General features: G+C 40.1%; 1 protein-coding gene across 1 annotated transcript in view; it reads left to right on the top strand.

The window, feature by feature from the left end:
* Positions 1–21,277, top strand: part of ATP10B (ATPase phospholipid transporting 10B (putative)) — a 118,994-nt gene that overhangs the window by 15,368 nt on the left and 82,349 nt on the right. Inside the window, exon 3 of the mRNA XM_061188412.1 lies at positions 2,097–2,301. Coding sequence (XP_061044395.1) covers positions 2,097–2,301 — 205 coding nt within the window. The remainder of the gene's footprint in view (positions 1–2,096; positions 2,302–21,277) is intronic.

Raw genomic sequence — 21,277 nt, 5'->3', positions numbered from 1 at the left:
CACAGAACTCTGTGGGTCTTTAGAGTTACAAGACTGCTCCCTAATTGTAATCCCTGATTATTTTATAGACTCTGATCAGATCGTCCCTTGGTTGGCCTTCCAAAAGTCTTCCAGATGGATGTGCATCTATTTCAGGAAACTGGGGGAGTCCTTTGCAAGGACCTTTTTGACAAGGAAAATGGGGTCTTAGGAGGGCTTGCTTGGGGTTCTCTAGAGGGCCCCCAAAGAAAGGAGAAAGGCGGCAAACCCTTATCCTCAAGGACTTTTACGAACTCAGAGGAGAAAAGTGAAATTCCAGTCACGTCTCTTTCTCTGTGGAAGAGTGGTCTTGTCATGCCCAGGGCAGCTCAGATTCCAACAGAAACAGAAGCAGTAACGTGCCCAGAGAGGCTCAGCATCAGTGGAGAAAAATAGCAAAAGAGAGCCTGCTTCTCCGGGCCTGGCTGGGCTCAGAGGCATCCAGCTGCAAGCCAGCTGGACTTAGTTTAAAAGACCACATGGGGAATATTGGTTTGGTCCCAGATCCCACATTTAAAGAGGAACATTTCCAAACACAGCCTTAGTCAGAAGAGCCCTCACCTCTAAGACAGATCTTGAAACCGTGTCACACAGAATAATTGAGGGCACTTGGAAAGTTAAATTTGACTTGGCAAGTCCAAAAGGCTTCAGAAGACACCTGATGAATACTTTAAAGTATTTTTTTAGGGCTTCCCTGTGTGGCGCGGTGATTAAGAATCCGCCTGCCAATGCAGGAGACACGGGTTTGAGCCCTGGTCCGGGAAGATCCCACATGCCGTGGAGCAACTAAGCCCGTGAGCCACAGCTACTGAAGCCCGGGCACCTAGAGCCCGTGCTCCGCAACAAGAGAAGCCACCGCAATGAGAAGCCCGCGCACCGCAACGAAGAGTAGCCCGCGCTCGCTGCAACCAGAGCAAAGCCCGCGTGCGGCAACGAAGACCCAACGCAGCCAAAAATTAAATAAATAAAATAAATTCATTAAAATATATATATATATTTTTTTTTAATGGTAGAAGATGGAGTAAATCAGATTGCCTGAGAGAGCAGAATTAGTTCAATATTTGGCTAATCAGAAGGAAGAATTTCGTAAAATGAGGGCTCTTGGAAACGGAATGTATTGCCTTGGGGAGTAGCGAGTCCTTCTGCCGGGGCTGTAAAAGCTGTTGCTGCCATTCCATTGGAGAGGAAAGAGGGGAATGATTTCCAGGAGGTAGGATATTCAAGCAGTGGGTTTGGTGTCAAGTTGGACCCAGACTCGGGGTCCAGCTTTGTTTTTGTAAGGCCTTGGGAAATTTCTCTTGAACCCTCAAGTTCCTCATTATGAAATGGGTATAACATCTCCTCCAGTGAGTTATTATGCAAGTAAATGAAGTATTAATTCACCCTAGTGCTTGGCAGGGTAGAAATGCTAAATTCACAATTGTTGCTGCCCCTGTTATTACCTGCGCTTGATAAATTGGATAGGAAGAGAAAGTACATCATTTTCTCAGATTTCTTTAGCCCTCTGGTCCTGTGATGACTGTGGGGCCCATTCTATCAAAGTTCCTGGTGCCATCTTCCTAATACCCTGCTTCCTATTTCAGCACCACTCCAGATCTTCCTAGACAATGGTCTATATTCTCACCTTTCCCACTGCCACTCTCCACCCATAACCAGAAGCAGTCTTTCCTATACTCCATTCTTTTGTGACCCTGCTTTCTACAGAGATAACTGGGTATTCTAGGAAGTGATGTATATTAAGAATGCTATGTTAATATGACTATATAATCACCTTCTCCTTTAAATTTTTTCTCCTGCTAGGAAGCAAGGGCTGAGCACAGCAATCAGTCAATAGCCGACAGTCCATCAGAAGTCTACATGGTCATAAGGAGGGACCTTTGCTAGTGGGATTCTATAGGTCATGCTTAGCTTTTCTAGAGATGATGATAGTGGTCATTTGGGGCAAGGTAGAATACAGAGCAGTCCTGTGACAGGCTGACTGGAGGATATTAGGTGCAGGGGGGACCTTTTCCATTCACTCATTCATGTTCTGGAGAACTTTAACATTCACTCTGACCCCTGTCTTTCTCCAACCCCAGAAAAGAGCAGAGCTACACGCAGAAGTGCTGGAAGGATGTGCGAGTGGGGGACTTCATCCAAGTGCAGTGCAATGAGATCATCCCGGCCGACATGCTCCTCCTCTTCTCCTCGGACCCCAGTGGGATCTGTCATCTGGAAACCTCCAACTTGGATGGAGAGACAAACCTCAAACAGAGGCGTGTTGTAAAGGGCTTCACACAGCAGGTAGGGCTCTTTCTAAGATCTTCAACTGGAATGGCAAAGGGAAGATGCCAGCCAGCTCTACTGGGAAACTGGATTTAATCTGGTGTGTGGAGGAGAAGGTAGTAGTTGCCTCCTTTTCCCAGGCACTTAGGTACACTTAATCTTCCCACCAACTCTCTGAGGTGGATATCATCCCCTTCTCACAGATGGGGAAACTGAGGCTTGGGAAAGGTAAATAACTTGCTGAAGGCCTCAGAGTCCTTACATGGGGACCCCCTCCATTCAACTGAAGAAACTGTGCTCTCTGCTCTAAACCGAGGAGTCTAGTATCTGCTCAATTACTCTTGAGAACAACCCATTTTTCTGTGCTTATCCAATCCTGGTTCATACTGCCCAGCTCAGCTTCACCAATTTCTCCCTCCATGAATTTTTCCTACTACCCCTTTGACCGCAGCATAAAAGCAGCAAGGTATCATTAACTGTTTTTCCATTTGTGTAGGTCTTACCTTCTCAACAGTACTGAAACCTCTGTAAGGACAGGGAGTGATCATCAACATTTTAATTTAATCCCCACTTTATGTGTGTGATACCCTGGATATCATGGAGGAATCATGATTGTTTGGTGGTTAAGAACCCAGGCTCTAGAGTCTGGCAGAGCTGAACTCAAAGCCCAGCCCCACCATTTATTAGCTGTCTCACCTAAGGCAAGTTATTACCCTCTCACACCTTCATTCCCTCATCTGGAAAATGGGCACAAAAATAGTACCCTCTCCGTAGGGTGTTTCTGAAGACTGAATTGTTACTGAGCCAAACTTGGTTCTGCTTGCCCACATGCAGTAAAGCCAATGTACTGACACTGGGTCGTAGTGAAGGAAAACGCAGCATTTATTGTAAGGCTCCATACAAATAGTCTGGGACAGCTAGTGCTCAGAAAGACTGAACTCCCTGATGGGTTTCAGGAAAACATTTTTAAAGGCCAGCTAAGGGAGGGGGGTCGCAGGGTATGTGATCTCCTCGTGCGCAATTCTCTGACTGGTTGATGGTAAGGGAACAGGATGGTGTCACAGGGGTTATCAATCCACAGGGACCAGTAGGTCTTGGGGCTGTGTGCTCATGGTCATCAAGTAGTTAACATCTTCCATTTGATGGGGGTTTTCATGTCTGCAAAACAACTCAGGAAATGTGCATCAGATACTATCATCTAGGTACTTCAGAAAGGAACTAAAGCAGGGAATATGGGGGAGAGGTCAGCCCCAAAAAGGCCCCATAAGGTCCTGTTCGATTATAAAATAATATGTATATGAATTACTTAGCCTGAAGCTAGGCGCATAGTAAGTAAGAGACCAGTAAATAGTTGGCAGTAAATATCAATGGCGTTTATAGGCAATATGTGTTGACTGATCGAAACTGGGTGTGATATTCCAGTTTTCAGTTAAAATTCCCCTTGAAAGGGTTGATTTCCCATCTGGTACCTTTCTCTGTGCATGGAAAAGAATAAAATTCTATCACTCCTCTTCATCCTGACAGCCTGTGGCTGGGGAGAAAATGGATGAATCAGGGGATTTAGAAGAAGGAAGGCAAGTGGTTCATTCCTCAGAGATGCTCTTGAGCTAACGTTTCGTTATCTAGACAGAAACTTCTCAAGAGAAGGCCACTCATCATACCTCACTTTGCCTCTCTCAAAGCCCCAGATGAACAGTTCTCATAAAATCGCTTTTCTACGATTGAACTCTGTTCTCTCATCCTTACAATGGGAATAATAATAATAGCTCTCCCAAAGTTTTGCTGTGTGATTCAAATGAGATAAGGAAAAGTAAAGAACAAAACAGAGGGTTTGCTGCATTTTAGATACACAGTAAATGGTCTATTGCTGCTACCTCAGCTACAGCTCCTACAATGGGAATGGAAACCACCATGACCACCATGCCGTCATCTTGCTTTGTGGTTGTGATAGTGGCTCAGTCCTCCCATTGGTGCCCAGGCTCTATTGAGTCAATCACTGCCCTGGGGCTTGGCATCTGAGTTTTCTCTCCTTTGCTTGTCCTTGTCACACTCACCCAATCATCCCAGTGTTTACAAAAATGTAGGGCGGGATCTGGGTAAGCTCCCAAAGCCATTCTAGATACAAAATAACAATCTATTTCTTGGCTCAGGGCCCTGTGGGCTGCCCTCTAGAGCAAAGGTTTTCAAGCTTTTTTAACCATAACTCACAATAAGAAATACATATTGCACACACACACCTATCCACATGCACATGTGGGTATGTGTGTGAGTGTGTAAAACTGCCACCTCAGTCATACTATGTGCAAAGGACTCTGAAACTTTCTATTCTATCCTATCAGGTTTTGGTTTTTGTTGTTGTTGTTTTAATTTATTTATTTATTTATTTATTTTTGGCTGTGTTGGGTCTTCATTGCTGTGCACGGGCTTTCTCTAGCTGCAGTGAGTGGGGGCTACCCTTCGTTGTGGAGCGCGGGCTTCTCATTGCAGTGACTTCTCTTGTTGTGGAGCACGGGCTCTAGGCGCTTGAGCTTCAGTAGTTGTGGCGTGCAGGCTCAGTAGTTGTGGCACGCGGGCTCAGTAGTTGTGGCACGTGGGCTCAGTAGTTGTGGCTCGCGGGCTCTAGAGTGCAGGCTCGGTAGTTGTGGCGCATGGGCTTAGCTGCTCCGCGGCACGTGGGATCTTTCTGGACCAGGGCTCGAACCCGTGTCCCCTGCATTGGCAGGTGGATTCTTAACCACTGCACCACCAGGGAAGCCCCAGTTTTTGTTGTTGTTGTTGTTGTTGTTTTTAAGTTCTGGGAGCAGCAAAACGTGTGTGTGTTTGTAAATCTCCCCTTCAGCCGGCCCACCCCAACATCCTCACCACAGCTCTGAGTCTTTTACTCCCTTTCTCGGGCACTTATTTCGGTGCTGTTGAGATTCACCCAGTCCCTTCTCTTTTTTGCCATTGGCAGCGGCTCCCAAGCTGTTTCTTGTATATTAATTAGTCTTATAGTTTGGGATTTGACTAGAATGAAGAGCTGGATGAAAGGGTCATTCACGCTCCGCTGCTATAAACCAGCCAATTCAAGTTAATCACATCTCTCAAACTCTAACCCTGAGTTCTCATAGGGTACTTGGTGTAATGATTTACCAAAAATAAATAAATAAATAAATTCACTTGTAAAGGGAATAAGATTTATTTGATCTTGAAAGTTTCCAGAATTCTCTATTCTATTTCAATTCTTGATTCTCCCCCTCACTTTGCTTAAGTGTGCTTTTCCACTTCTATAAGAACAGGGATAAATAGTACTAATAATAATGCACTTTTTTAAAGCCATTATACATATAAGGTAAGTGAGGCACAGAAACGTGAAGTAACTTGCCCAAGGTCACTAAGCTAGGAAGTGTTGGAACCAGGATTCAAAGCCAAGTTTGTCCAGTCTCAGCTCTTAAGGTTTGCAGTAGCTCATCTCCCTGGTCCTTTGACTCTCACCCAGAGTTTACTCAGAATTGCTTACTTGAAAGCACACATTTATCATTTTCAATATTCTTTCCACATGTAAGTAACAAGCAGCAGGAAGAATAAAAGCAGGCCTAGCCAGCTCCCTGGGGGGGGAGGAATTTTAGCTGCTCTGTGCTATCTTGCTTCTCCCTTATGTCTTCAGTGCAAAAAGATTTCTGAATATGGATAGAATTGTCTTCTAACTCTATATATAATATTTCTCAAATGTGTTGAACAAAGATGTTGATGAGAGTTGCAAGAAAAATACATGTTGCCCTGTCAAATAAGATCAGAAGGCAATAGGTTACAAGTTTTCCAATAGTGTGTACTGCAGAACTTCTCAGATACTTTAATAAAGGGGGAGGGAGGGGGAGGGAGGTACTAGTATATAATATTTCTAATTATTTAACCACAGAAACCTTTTATTCCAAGGACCATATCCCAGGACTACTACAGGAAAGGTGGGATCACAATTTAGAAATTTGCCTTAAATGCAGTGAAGGTGTTTTGGATGTATCATAACCATCACAGGGGGAAACTTTTTCATATATACATGCATCCTTCCCCATTATTATCACCAAATTATGATTCATGGGACTGAGTAGTGGTCTGGGCATGCATATTTTTTAAATGTTCTCCCAGATGATCTTAATATGAATCTACCACTAGTTCATCAAAAACCTGTATAATAAAGGGAAAGTGTTACTTCCAAAAAACACTCATCATAATAATGGGAATAAAGCCACCATCTACAGGAGTCTTACATGTTTTGCCCATGTTGTCCTTTGTCCTCATGACCATCCTGTGAGGGGGACATCACGACTCCATTAGACAGATGAAAACCCTAAGGTACAGAAAAGGCAAAATTCACCACTTGTCTCAGAGAAGATTTTGAACACCTGCAAATGTGGTTTGTTTGTAAATTTAATATCTTAAATAATGAGTATTAATGACTTTTTTTAGCTTGTTATTCCTATTGGCTATGAGACTTTTATTTTGCCAAAAGGGGGTTTTTACTAACCTCAGAGATTTCTAGAAACTTCCAACCCCACACCATATACCCACAACCATTTTCACTGCTGTGTTCTGTTCATTCAAAGTCAATAAGACAAACTTTGTCCCAGCTCCTCTAGATCAGCACTTCTCAAGGTGGAGTCTGCCAAACCCTTATCTCAAGAGATAGTTCTTAAAAAACAAGGTCTGTGGTCAAATCTGATTAGGAGGCTGGAGTCCTGTGGACCGCTCTTGGAGGTTCCAACGTCCATGAACATTTTAAGGTCTCAGAGAAGACCTAGAGGAAGGAGGCCAATTAAACTTTCTTTAACCCTGAGCTTTCCACACTTAAACCTCAGAACCATTTGGGGCACAATAATTTTTCACCTTCATATGGAAACTTGAACACATTAATGTACATTGCGTGGAACACACATGATCACAACAGGTGAGGAATGACCGAGAGGCTGACCATCCTCTTGGCTTAGGCAGCTCATCCTTGCCTTTCCTGTCTAGGTTCAGGGGAAATTATAAACATGAGAGAGCTTCTCAAAAGGATCTTTCCCCTGTGACACAGCACATCATTCTCAAGGTTGCCAAAGAGTTAGTTTCAAAATCCATTTCCCAGAATGCAACTTGGACCAAGTCAGGTTTCAGGGTTTTTGTTTTTTTTTTTTCAATTGGAACTTTTATCATGATGGGCCATCTTTGCATTCACAACATTATTGACCTGTTCTTGAAATATTTATTCCTACATCCCATGGCTGGGAAAAGGACAGAAAGGGAAGGAATCCAAAATTAGGATTATGCTGAGGTCTGCCGAGCAGGCAAGAGGACTTCATTAGAGAATTAAATTGTACAGTTTTCTCTTTGGGGACATTTTTGACACCTGAAATCTCTTCTGTTTTAAAATTTTTTTTTAGTTGAAGTATAGTTAATTTACAATATTATGTTAATTTATGCTGTACAGCAAAATGAGTCAATTATACACATATATACATTCTTTTTTTATATTCTTTTCCATTATGGTTTATCAAAGAATATTGAATATAATTCCCTGTGCTATACAGTAGGACCTTGTTGTTTATTGATTCAATATATAATAGTTTGCATCTGCTAATCGCAAACTCCCAATCCATCCTTCTCCCACCGCCCCCCACTTAGTAAAATCTCTTCTTTAAAGGGGTTCCAAGATGGGCACTAGAGATTTAACACCTGAAAATAAGTATGTGCCATTTATTTTGGTAGATGGAACATTTACCAAAGCCAAAGAATCAGAAAGGAATTCTCCCAATTAGTATTTCAGAGCAATTATCCTAGTTATCTTTTATCCAAACCATTGAAGCCCAAATCCTACTGAAGTGCGTGTCAGATCATTTCCCAGTGACAAGGAACTTGGGACACCAAGTTGGCACGGACTAGCCTCTTCAGCATCACCTGAAAGCTTGTCAGAAATGCAAAATTTCAGGCCCTGCCCCAAACTAAACCAGACTCTGCAGTTTAAGAGATCCCCAGGTGATTCATGTACAATTGAAGTTGGAAAGCACTGGCCTAGAGCATCGTTGATTAATAATTGTGCCTATCTGTTTTATTGCCCACGTTAAAGATTCTTAATTGACTCTGCCTTTTAACTAGCTTGCATTCTGCTGATGGTTAGTGCTTTTAAGCCATTTGCTCAACTAAAAAGAGCCATTGTAACCTGGATCGTCCGCAGTGAATGTGTGTGCTGATTTAACGTATTTAGACAGGAGAGCACTTTACCTACGGAGTTGAGGTGGGGTGGGGAATTATCTATCACCATCCCAGTTCAGTGATGACGCATCTTGAATGAAACGAAAGGTCGTTGCCTATCCATTCAACTTGTCTGCCCTGAGAACCAGAGAAAAATCCTCTTTCCTGGTGGATTTTATAATGGGACTGACTGCCCCTAGTGGGCTGTTACACATTTTCTTTAAGAATGATACTTGGTCTTTTTACTTTTTGACCAGTGCTTAAATGTTAAGCAGAGATCACATTTCTATATCTTTTAATATAAGATCTATGTAACAATATACAATAATAATAATAATAAACAACGCTATCAATAGATAACTTGGTTGAGCACATACTATGTGCCATAAGCAGCTCTTCTAAGTGTTTTATACCTATTATTTCTTTCTACTCCTTCTAAAAAACCCTATGAGACAGGCACTTTGATTATCCCCATTTGACAAATGAAGCAAGAACAGTTCAATAACTCTGCTAGCAAAGGACTGAGCTCAGCTTTAAACCCAAGCAGAGTTCTTTTATTTTAACTTTTCATTATGGGAATTTTCAAGTATATACAAAAGTAAGAATAATATGATAAATTTTTATGTACTCATCACCAAATTTCAACAATCAGCTCGTAACCAATCTTGTTTTATCTAGATCCCCACCCTCTCTGTTAATTATTTTGAAACATGTCTTTTCAATATCCACATTTCATCTGTAAATATTTCATTATCTATCTGTCAAGAATAGGATTTTTAAAAATATACCATTCTATCTTTGTCACGCCTAAAATAGTGGCAATAATTCCTTGACCTCAACTTTCAAGTCAGTGTTCAATATTTCCAGTTTGTTTGAATAAGGATCAAAATAAGGCCAAATACTAAGATTACTTTCTTAAATCTCTTTTACTCTGTAGGTTCCCTATTCAGCTTTTTTTTTTTCCCTTGCATATTTAGTTTTTGCTGCTGAATAAACCAAGTTGTTTGTCCCGTAAAATTTCCCATAGTCTGGATTTTGCTGATTGTGTTGTTTCCTTGTGGTTCCATTTTATGTTTTCCTACCCACTATATTTCTATAAATTGGTGGTTGGATCTAGTGCCTAAATCAGACTCAGGTTAGACTTGTGTTTGTGTGCATGTTTATGTCAACATTACATCATAGGAAATAAAGTGTGCTACCATCTTGAGGTACAAAATGTCTGATGGTCTTTTTTCAGTGTAAGCAGTCATTGATGATCATTGTTTAGATCCATTAATTCAATGGGATTTGCAAAATGGTGATACTCTAACTCATGTAGAAAGAGGAATTTCCCCTCATCAAGTATTCGGTTACTGTGCACTACCCTCTATAAAGGCAGGATAAGTGTTTGTTCCTTTCCTTTTTATTTACCAGTTTTAAAACAATAAGTTGATTCCCTAACAACCTCCAAAGTTGACCAATGAGTTTTTCTTTTTTAATATCAACATGAATTCCTGGATTTAAACATGTTTGATATATGTCAAATCATTGCATTTATTATCTTTATTGACTATCCCATCTTTAGCCAGTGGGAACTTCTTCAAATTGGCTTCCAAGTTCTTTTGCCATGACCTCAGTAGTCTTTGATAAATCTAGTCCTTTTCGATAGAAAAATGGCATTTAGAAATCATAGTAAGTACATGCTAGAGGTACTTTTTGCTATTGGGTTGATCATTGTTTCTAGGCCATTTACGTGAACAGAACTAGGACTTTTTTTTTTAAGATTAAATACATCAAGATTTATGCTGATACTTCAATTCAAATTCATGGCTAGAGGGTTTTACTCAACCTCATCAATATTAAGTATGTAAATCCTTCTCCCACATCAGGCAAAGTCCTTAACCACTGTACTACACAGCTCCCTTTTGATATTTGACACTCGATATTGGACACTCACCGTTAGAAGTAGAATTAACAACATTTTCAAGATGAGAAAACTTAATTTCAGAGAGATTGAATCTTGTCAAGGATTACCTAGCTAATATAGTATGGAGACAGAATTGGAACTCAATTCTGATGTACCTGATTATTTCTCCCATTGCTAAAGTAAATTTTAGATTCCTTTATATGTATTTTCCATTTCTCAAATAAATACAATCTTCATATATATGAAAATACTGAAGTTTTATAAGTTTTAGTTATAATTATATACAGTAATACTTAGTATGACCATGATGGACACAACCCTACAAAAAGCTGTTATTTTTATTTTTATAGCCCTCTGACTTCCTTTTGGTGACCCTCTCCTCCAGAGTTCTGCTGGGGCATGGGTGCACACACACACACACACACACACACACACACACACAAACACACAGACATGGGATGCCCCCTTCCCAACGGTTTGCCCACTTCTATTAAACATTCTTTTTCCATTTTTACCCCTTAAGGGCCGCATTAGGAAGCTCTGCCAGGTTGTGTGAAAGATATAATCTCATTAAGGTGTTAACAGATGAAATCTTTAACAGCTTAAAGTTTTCCTCCCTCCCACTATCTCCATACCCCACAATAACATGTTTATGTTGTAATAGTGGCCTTCACTGTCTTAAACACTATGGATAATTGTGGGTATTTCAGGCCAATGTGGGAAATACTTGGTATCTCAAAGGAGAGACATACCACTCTAGTATATGGATTAGTCGGGACTCTTGGTTGCAGGTGACAGAACTCCAGTACGATGTAGCGTGGACAAAAAGGAATCTTATTGGAAGGATACAGGGTGAGATGGGCCTCAGAGTGATGTGGACCCGAAATTTCTATCCATCACTAGAATCCCCATCTCCTTTGTTTACATTTCTCTCCATGTTTGGTTTCGATCTCTCAAACCAGTTTCTTTCATGTGGAAGAAAAATTGGCACCAATAAAACTACATTTACGCCCCATCCCCTGAAAAGGGACTGGGAACCTTCCCTGTTGTCCAGCTTGAAAAGCATTCCAGGGAGAGGGAGTGATTAGCCTGGCTGGTATCATGTGCCCACCCCTAGACCAATTCACTCTGGCCAGTGGGGAAGGATTCTGTCCTTGGCATTCTCTAGTTCAACTTCATGGTTGAAATTGGCCTGTGAGGCAGGAGAGGACTGAGCAGCACAGCGATAAATATCCACAGCATCTATTCCGCATCAGGGCTATACAACCCTCACTTAGGTACAACCAAGGTCATCTGTGCTTAAGGAGGGGTGTCCAATGTCCTCTCTCCTATAGCTCCCAGTGGCATTTCCTCTTCCCCAAAAGCCCTTTCCCATCTGCCCTTTCTCTAGGCACCAGGTACCTGGGATGAATCCCTCCTTTCTTTGTGCTCCCATAGACTTCGTTCTTGCCACTCTCAACCACTGCACGTACCTCTTTGTGGTTCATTCGATAAATTCATTTACTCAACCAGCACCCGATGAGGTCCTTCTGTTGCCAGACACTGTGTTAGGATTTGTCACTGTTGTTGTTGTTATCACAGGGGTGACACATTATGATCATATCTTCTGGAAATAACTGAATATAGAGTTTCTCAAACTGGAATTCATACTTTCTTCTTTGTCACCTCTTTTGCCCAAAACATGAGGTACAAAACATTGGATCTCATGTCATTTTCTTGCGTCTCAGTTATCCACAGCAATAAAAATGTGTACAGAAAAGAATGTCTTTGCAACACTCCCTTAAGGCTCCACTTCCCATCTGGTGGCAGCTGCCCATATTTCCAGCATCATGCATTCATGCATTCATTCACCAAATATTGACTGAATGCCTTCTATACGGCAAGTGCTGTAGCATGCTCTGGGGGTCCAGGTGTAAACAAGAGAGATACAGGCTCTAAGAGGGAATTAAACAGACAATTGTTAACAAACAATTCTGCAGATAATTAATTGAATCCTTTTAGGAATGACAGAAGAAATCATTCTTTTTTCAGTATTAGCTTCACATGCCAAACCTGTGCCTTTTTGTTGGAAAAATGTCATGGGAAGATTTCAAGATTAAATTTAGTCTTAGCCCTGAATAAAAATCAGAATATTTGTCCACTTAAAAAAAAGGGAACACAGACTATAAGGAATCCTTAAATAGACTTTTTCTCCCACAGCCCTCCAGCCCGCTCTGTGTGCTTTTGTGGGAATCACTGGGGCAGGCAGGGAGACCCAGGTACTTGCACACGCAGACCATTTCCTCATCTGGAGTCAGAGAGGAAAGTATCTGCCAGTCACTGTTGCAGGTTATCTTGAAAAGAACTCTGACCAGAAAGCAGGAAGGTTATCGAGTGCTCGTAAATGTCATTAGTCTTCAGATAGAATTCTCAGAAATCACAGGGTTAATTTGCATGTCAGGGAGGAAACCTCAGTCACCTGACTCAGCAGCTGGGGCATGAAGAACATTTAATTCTACCATTTATCCAAACTAGTATGCTAAAAAAAAAATTTTTTTTTTAACCACTTAAAGTAGTGCTCTTCTAAGGTCGCAGTATATCTCCTGTGTAGCTGCCCAGGTTGGTGTGGTTTGTGTACCCTGTAACCCCCAGTCCTTGCAGAGTCCCTGTGAGCCTGTGAGTCCTTGCAGAGTCCACAAATGACTTACTAATGCTGCTTTGTCATCCTCCTCCTGGCATGGAGTAGAGATGGCTCTCCTAGTCGTCTAACCTGAGGGTTGTGTAAAAACACACTCTGAGAGCTTTGCAGAAGCTTAGCAATCCCTTGTTCAACTCTTCTTTTTCACATACATCACCGGCTTATGATAAAAGCTCAGTATATAAGTGCATTCTCTGTTGGAGGAAAGAGTTTAGCTGATTTCTCTTTCTTCAATTAACAGAATCTTTCTTTTTATTTTTTTAATGCACTTAGCTCTTTATTTTTTTGTCTTGCTTTTCTTTTCCTTTGAGTTTTATTGAGATATAATTGACGTACAGCACTGTTTCAGTTTAAGGTGTAGAGTATAGTGATGTGACTGACATACATCATGAAATGATTACCACAATGAGTTTAGTGATCATCCATCATCTCATATAGATACAAAATAAAAGAAAATGAGAAAGTATGTTTTTCCTTGTGATGAGAATTCTTAGGACTTATTCTCTTAACAACTTTCATATATAACATACAGCAGTGTTAATTCATGTCAGCAATGTTAATCATGTTGTACATTCCATACCTAGTAGTTATTTATCTTATAACTAGAAGTTCATACCTTTTACTGCCTTCATCCAATTCCCCCTCCCCCCACCTCCTGCCTCTGGTAACCATAAATCTGATCTCTTTTTCTATGAGTTTGTTTGATTGGTTGGCTGGTATTAAACTATAATTGACCTACAACACTATGTTAGTTCTGGTGCACAACATAGTGATTCGATATTTCTATACATTACAAAATGATCACCACAAATCTCATTACCATCTGTCACCATACAAAGATACTACATTATTATTGACTATATTCCCCATATTGTACATTTCATCCCCATGGCTCATTTATTTTGTAACTGGAAGTTTGCTTTTGTTTCCCTTGCCTGAGGAACCAGATCCAAAACAATATTACTAAGACTGATGTTAAAGAATATATTGCCTGTGTTTTCTTCTAGGAGTTTTATGGTTTCAGGTCTCACATTTAAGTCTTTAATCCATTTTGAGTTTATTTTTGTATGTAGTATGAGAAAGTAGTACAGTTTATTTCACATGTAGCTGTCCAGTTTTCCCAGCACCATTTATTGAGGAGAGTGTCTTTCCCCATTGTATATTCTTGCCTCCTTTGTCATAGGTTAATTGACCATATAAGCATGGGTTTATTTCTGGGCTCTCTATTCTGTTCCATTGATCTATGTGTCATTTTTTATGCCAGTACCATACTGTTTTGATAACTGTAGCTTTGTAGTATAGTTCAAAATCAGGGCGTGTGATACTTCCAGTTCTTCTGTTCTTTCTCAACCTTATTTTGGCTATTCTGCATCATTTGTGCTTCTAATCAAATTTTAGAATTATTTGTTCTAGTTCTGTAAAATTTACCATTGGTGTCTTAATAGGGATTACATTGAATCTATAGATTGCACTGGGTAGTACGGTCACTTTAACAATATTATTTCTTCCAATCCATGAGAATGGTATATCTTTCCATTTGTTTGTGTTGTCTTCAATTTCTTTTATCAGTGTCTTACAGTTTCCCAAATACAGGTCTTTAATCTCCTTGGGTAGATTTATTCCTAGGTATTTTATTCTTTTTGATGCAGATGTAAATGGGATTGTTTTCTTAATTTCTCTTTCTGATAGTTCATTGTTAGTGTATAGAAATGCAACAGGTTTCTATGTATTAATTTTGTATCCTGCAGCTTTACCAAATTCATTGATGGGTTCTAGTAGTTTTTTGTTGGCGTCTTTAGCGTTTTCTATGTGTAGTATCATGTCATCTGCAAATAGTGACCTTTTACTTCTTCCTTCCCTATTTCGATGCCTTTTACTTCTTTCTCTTGTCTGATTGCTATAGCTAGGTCTTCCAATACTATGTTGAATAAAAGTGGTAATAGTTGGCATCCTTGTCTAGTTCTTGATGTTAGAGGAAATGCTTTCAGCTTTTCACTGTTGAGTATGATGTCGGTTGCAGGTTTGTCTTACATGGGTTTTATTATGTTGTATTCCCTCTATGCCCACTTTGTTGAGAGTTTTTTTTTTTTTACATAAATGGATGCTGAATTTTGTCAGAAGCTTTTTCTGCATCTATTGAGATGGCCATATGATTTTTTATTCTTCAGTTTGTTAAGATGGTGCATCACATTGATTTGCAGATATTGAATGATCCCTGCATCCCTGGAATAAATCCCACTTTATCATGGTAAATGATCCTTTTAATATATTGTTAAATTTGGTTTGCTAATATTTTGTTGAGGATTTTTCCATCTATATTTACCATTGATATTGGCCTGTAATTTTTCTTTTTTTGTCTTTGGTTTTGGAATCAGGGTGATGCTGAACTCATAGAATGAGTTTGAAAGCATTCCTCTTCAACTTTTAGGAATAGTTTGAGAAGCGTAGGAAGTAACTCTTCTTTAAGTATTTGGTAGAATTTACCTGTGGAGCCATCTGGTCCTGGAGTTTTGCTTATTGGGAGTTTTTTTGGCTACTGATTCAATTTCATTTATGGTATTAGTGGTCTGTTCATATTTTGTATTTCTTTCTGATTCAGTCTTGGGAGATCATATGTTTCTACCAGTTTATCCATTCTTCTGTCTTTCCATTTTATTGGCATATAACTGTTCATAGTAATCTCTCCTGATCCTTTGTATTTCTGTGGTGTCAGTTGTAGCGTCCTTCATTTCTGACTTTTTTAATTTGAGTTTTCTCTCATTTTCTTGATGAGTCTGGCTAAGGCTTTATCAATTTTGTTTATCTTTTCAAAGAACCAGATCTTAATTTCATTGTTCTTTCTTTTTTTTTTTTTTTAGTCTCTATTTCATTTATTTCCACTCTAATCTTTACTGTTTCTTTTCTTCTACTAACTTACAGTTTTGCTTGTTCTTCTTTTTCTAGTTACTTTAAGTATAAGGTTATGTTGTTCTTTTGAGATTTTTCTTGTTTCCTGAGGTAAGCTTGTATCTCTATAAACCTCCTTCTTAGAAGTGCTTTTGCTGTGTTCCATAGATTTTGAATCATTGTGTTTCACAGGCTGGTGGGTGGGGCCAGGCCCCAGCTCTAATAGGCTAGAAAGAGGACTTCAAGATGGCAGTTGGCAACATCAGAGTCCTCGTGGTAGAATGAGCTTCTGAAAATGACTTCCACCAGCATCTCCCAGAGGGAGTCCCAGTTGCCTCTTGCCTCTCTGGGAGGCTCTCCAAGATTAGTAAGTGGGTCTGACCCAGGCTCCTTTCAAATGACAGCCTTTGTTCTGGGTCTCAGAGTGTGTGAGATTTTGCATGTGCATTTTAAGAATGAAGTCTCTGTTTCCTTCAGCTCTCCCATACACAAGCCCCACTGGCCTTCAAAACAAGGCAGTCTAGGGGCTTGTCTTCCTCATGCAGAACTCCTGGGCTGGGGAGCCTGATGTAGGGCTCAGAACTTACTCCTTGGGGAGAACCTTTGCAGTTGTGAATTATCCTCCCATTTGTGGGTTGCTTACCTGGGGGTATGGGTCTTGACTATTACCACATCTCTGTACCTCCTACCCATCTCCTTGTGGTTCCTTCATTATAGCTTTAGTTTTGAAAAATCTCTTCTGCTAGTCTTCAGGTCATTCTTATTGATAGTTGCTCTGTAAATAGTTATAATTTGATATGCCCATGGGAGGAGTTGAGCTCATGGTTTTCCTACTCTGACATCTGGCTAGCAGAATCTTTCTTGAATATTTCCTAATGGCTGTAGAGGGGTTTCAGAATGGTCTAAGACATACTTCCTGTCCTGTAAGAGCTTAGAACTATGGGTCCCTATTTTTCTTTAACATAAAGACCCTCAGTGACTATCAAAAAATTTTGATAATCCTAACCCCCCCATCCCTCCTCCCTGAAAGTGGTTGTCTTTTCAGTGTCCGTTAGTTAAGAAAGTAAATTAAAGCAAAAAGCTACTATGAATTTGGTGACCTTTTTAAATGGATTTGTATTTATTGATCTCAGGAATTCCTACAGAAATTTGAAAACCATGTATGTGTGAGAGTTATTTTTACTCTGTCTACAGACAGCATTTTGGTGCACATGGGGATGTATAGACAAGTTGCAATGCTTCATCTACCAACTGGCTTATAGAAACAGCTTGGTATTTGACAAATAAAAGTGTAAAACATTTCAAGTTCCAAGTGAGTGGTATGGATATTACAAATTGTCTAGGCTCAAAGGAAGGAGAATTTGCTATGATCTATGGTAGACATATGGGTCCTTAAGAGGTAAACCCTTGAGCTTGGCAATGAAGGTTTAAGGGAATTGTCAATGTGAAAAACTTGCAAAGAAATCATGAAAAAGGCCCAGAGGGCTTGCTATATAAGAAGACAGCATTAAATGCTTACATCCAGCAAAGAACAAGCACAAGCTTTAGAATCAGACAAATGTAGGTGTTCATGAGCTGTGTGACCTTGGGCAAGTTACTTCGCATCACCAACACTCAGGTTTCTCTCTTATAAAATGGGACTAACCTGTCCTGAACACTTCACAGAAGAGTTGGGAAGATCAAATAAGATCACATAAATAAGGGGCAGCATTTTGTGAAGTGTGATTTTACCAAGTAAATAAACATCATTATTTTTTAAAGGCCTAGAGATGTCCAATGGACTGAGTAGACCACTGTATTGATTAGGATTCTTTGTTTTCAAGGAACAGAAATGATTCTGGCTCACTTAAACGAAACAGAATTATCAAAACATGTGCTGGGAGGTGAGGTGGAAGGGGTGAAGTACACAATATGACTCACAGATTCTAAGGAAATCTGAAGAACCAGGCTCAGAAACAAGAACCAGGAAACTTCAGCTCAGCAGGAGAATATTGGTAGCAGCAATTATTTAATGTTCTCCTTTGTTTTTCCTTCCTTGAGTTATTCTACTCAAGGCAAAGTCCCACAATGGGCGAATCTAGTGGGCAGGGCATCGTGATTTATAGTCTCATTAAGATTATGAACCAGGGAGAAAAGGTAGTTTTCCAAAAGGAAGTTAAAGGATTGTTAAAGAAAGGAGAACACAATAGAGAGTGAGTCACCAGAAAACAACTATCCACTACAGACAATTTCAAAAGATCATCCATATATTTATGTAATCATATTTATTGATCAACTTTGACTAATAGTGAAAAATAAGTCTAGGAAAGTAAAAGTTGAGGCTAATTCAAGGGAAATGGCCTATTCTAGATACAGGAATATATCTCAACCTCTTTGTTTCACCATGGCCTTCCCGGTTGCCCCAGGAGGATACAGCCTACTGTATCTAGGGCATAGGTCAGTGAGGAGTACCTTAATCCCGGAGAGTCATTACACACTAACACTTGGCTCACTTTCCTTTGCTTTCACTGATACCACCATTGACACACCCGGCTAAACTGGGAACTTTGAGTTGTTTTATGGCTGCAATAATTGATTTGTGTCAATTACCTCTTCCTTCTCTCTAATTCTCACTTCCATGGCTCATACATTATGGGTATTCAATAAATACTTGAATACATGGATGGATGGTTGGATGGATGGATGGATGGATGGATGGGAGACTAGTCTGGCCCATGTTGGGATCTAGGACTTTGACTACTTTTTTTCTTTTTTTATTAGTTGAGCCAAAGAATTCCCTTGCAAGAAGCAATCTTATTCCCATGAATCAAAGTTAAGATTTGTACCTGGGGCTTTTCCTAGTCGTGTGGGGCAGTCTTTACAGAGAGGTTTTCTTTGTTACCTCCTCATCCATCACCTTTCAGTATTTATATTTATAATATTCATCTCCCCAGCACTAACCTTACCTCTCCAAATCTTTATAGTGTGCCTGTTAACACAAGGTATCGCAGGAGATGCTCTAGAGGAAGCTGACAGTTTACTCAAGGAAGCAGAGATCTAGATACATCAGTGTTAAATGGAGGCATGAGAGTTGATGTGGAAACATGTTAAAAGAGCAATTTTTGTTGGCTGGTGTGAAACAGTCTGTGGGGATATGGGTGGGCTTCATAGAGGAGGTAGCAAATAAAAAACCTCTCAAATGCTAAAAATATATATAAAGTAATAATTCTCAAAAGAATGTTCTCTGTCTAGGCAATTTAGTGTCTTAACCTCTACCCTTTGAAGGTACCCTACTTTAAAATGCAAATTATACTTGGAAGAGGTAACATACCACATTGCTTATTAGTTGTAGTAATTTTTATATATTTTCTACTATATATTAAAAATGAATTCTTTTTTCATAACAAATCCCCTTTATTTATTTATTTATTTATTTTTGGCTGCGTTGGGTCTTCGTTGCTGCGCGGGCTTTCTCTAGTTGTGGTGAGCAGGGGCTACTCTTTGTTGCAGTGCATGGGCTTCTCATTGTGTTGGCTTCTCTTGTTGCGGAGCATGGGCTCTAGGCGTGCGGGCTTTAGTAGCTGTGGCACACAAGCTCAGTAGTTGTGGTTCGCGGGCTCTAGAGCACAGGCTCAGTAGTTGTGGCTCACGGGCTCTAGAGTGCAGGCTCAGTAGTTGTGGTGCACAGGCTTAGCTGCTCTGTGACATGCGGGATCTTCCCGGACCAGGGCTCGAACCCATGTCCCCTGCATTGGCAGGCGGATTCTTAACCACTGTGCCACCAGGGAAGCCCCCCCCCCTTTTATTTGTAACTGTAGGATAGTACATATATTGCCAGGAACCTCCACCATGCTTATGCAGTAGTTTCTGTGGTATAAGAGTGATATATACAGATTTCTCTTATTACAAGTCATTATGACCCCCAGTCATAACTTTTTTTCAATTGAAGTGAATAAAATAGAAAAATTTGGATTGTGTCCTTTCCTAATGGACTGATAGGATAGAGGGTATTCTCAGTCTCGGCAACTTCATCTCATGTTAACTTGGAACTTTTTCTAGGGCAATTCTTTGTTCTTCCCCCTTCCCCAAGGGACATTTGGAAATGTCTGTAAACATTTTTGGCTGTCACAGCTGAGGGGGAGAAGGGGAGGGTGCTACTGGCATCAAGTTGGTAAAGGCCAGGGATGCTGCTAAACATCAAAGAATTATCCAGCGCAAAATGTCAAGAGTGGCAAGTTGAGCTACCCTGGTCTAAAAATGCCTTGACCTGCCAATCAACCAGATGTCTATGTAGACACTAGAAAAAATGAAAGTGAGCCAGTGCAAAACCTTTCATGAAACATAAATACAAATCTTTTAGAAACAATCAAAGAAATAAAAAATTTTTAATAGCAGTAAGTCAAAGGTCAGCATGACAATATTATGTAATTTAGTTTTTGATTCTTCCTTATCTGACCCAAGTTAAGAAGGGTGGTAGTGATGGTGATAATGATGATGGTTTCTAGACACTGGGGTTTGCTTACATTTTTTCTTGAGATATAACTGGCATATAACATTATGTTAGTTCTAGGTGTATAACACAATGATTTTATATTTGTATATATTGTGCAATGATCACCACAATAAGTCTAAGTTAATATCTGTCACCATACATACTTACTTTTTTTTCTCATGAACAGAACTTTTATGGTGTACTCTCTTAGCAACTTTCAAATATGCAATACAGTATTATTAAATATTGTTGCCATGCTTATGTTATATGCCTTGACTTATTTATTTTTTAACTGGAAGTTTGTAACTTTTGACCCCCTTCACCCATTTCACCCACCCACAACTCCCTGCCTCTGGCAATAAGCTTTTTTTTTTTTTAATTTAGATTCCACATACAGTTGACCCTTGAATAACACTGGGGTCAGGGGTGCTAACCATCCACACAGTGGAAAATCCACATATAACTTATAGTCAGTCCTCTGTACTCGCAGTTCCACATCTACCAATTCAACCGACCACAGATCGGGTAGCACTGTAGTATTTACTATTGAAAAAACCTGCATAAGTGGATCCACACGGTTCAAACCCATGTTGTTCAAGAGTCAACTGTATACAGACCTCATTTATTGTACTTCGGTCATAGGAAGTGGAAAAGGAACATAGAAAAGGAAATAGAGCCAAAAGGAGATCTTAATCAATAATCTTTCATTGTGCATCAAAATAACACTGTGGTTTAAGAGAGCAGGCTGTGTGACGTCAGACGTCCTGAGGTTAAAGCCTGTCTTCTGCTTTGCTAGCTGTGTGCCACTGGGGAAATTCACTGAATCTCTCTAAGCCTTAGTTCCTTC

Source organism: Eubalaena glacialis, chromosome 4, assembly GCF_028564815.1.
Source record: "Eubalaena glacialis isolate mEubGla1 chromosome 4, mEubGla1.1.hap2.+ XY, whole genome shotgun sequence".
NCBI classification, from domain to species: domain Eukaryota; kingdom Metazoa; phylum Chordata; class Mammalia; order Artiodactyla; family Balaenidae; genus Eubalaena; species Eubalaena glacialis.
The sequence above is the reverse complement of the archived record's forward strand: the minus strand, read 5'-3'. Positions and strand labels throughout refer to the sequence as shown.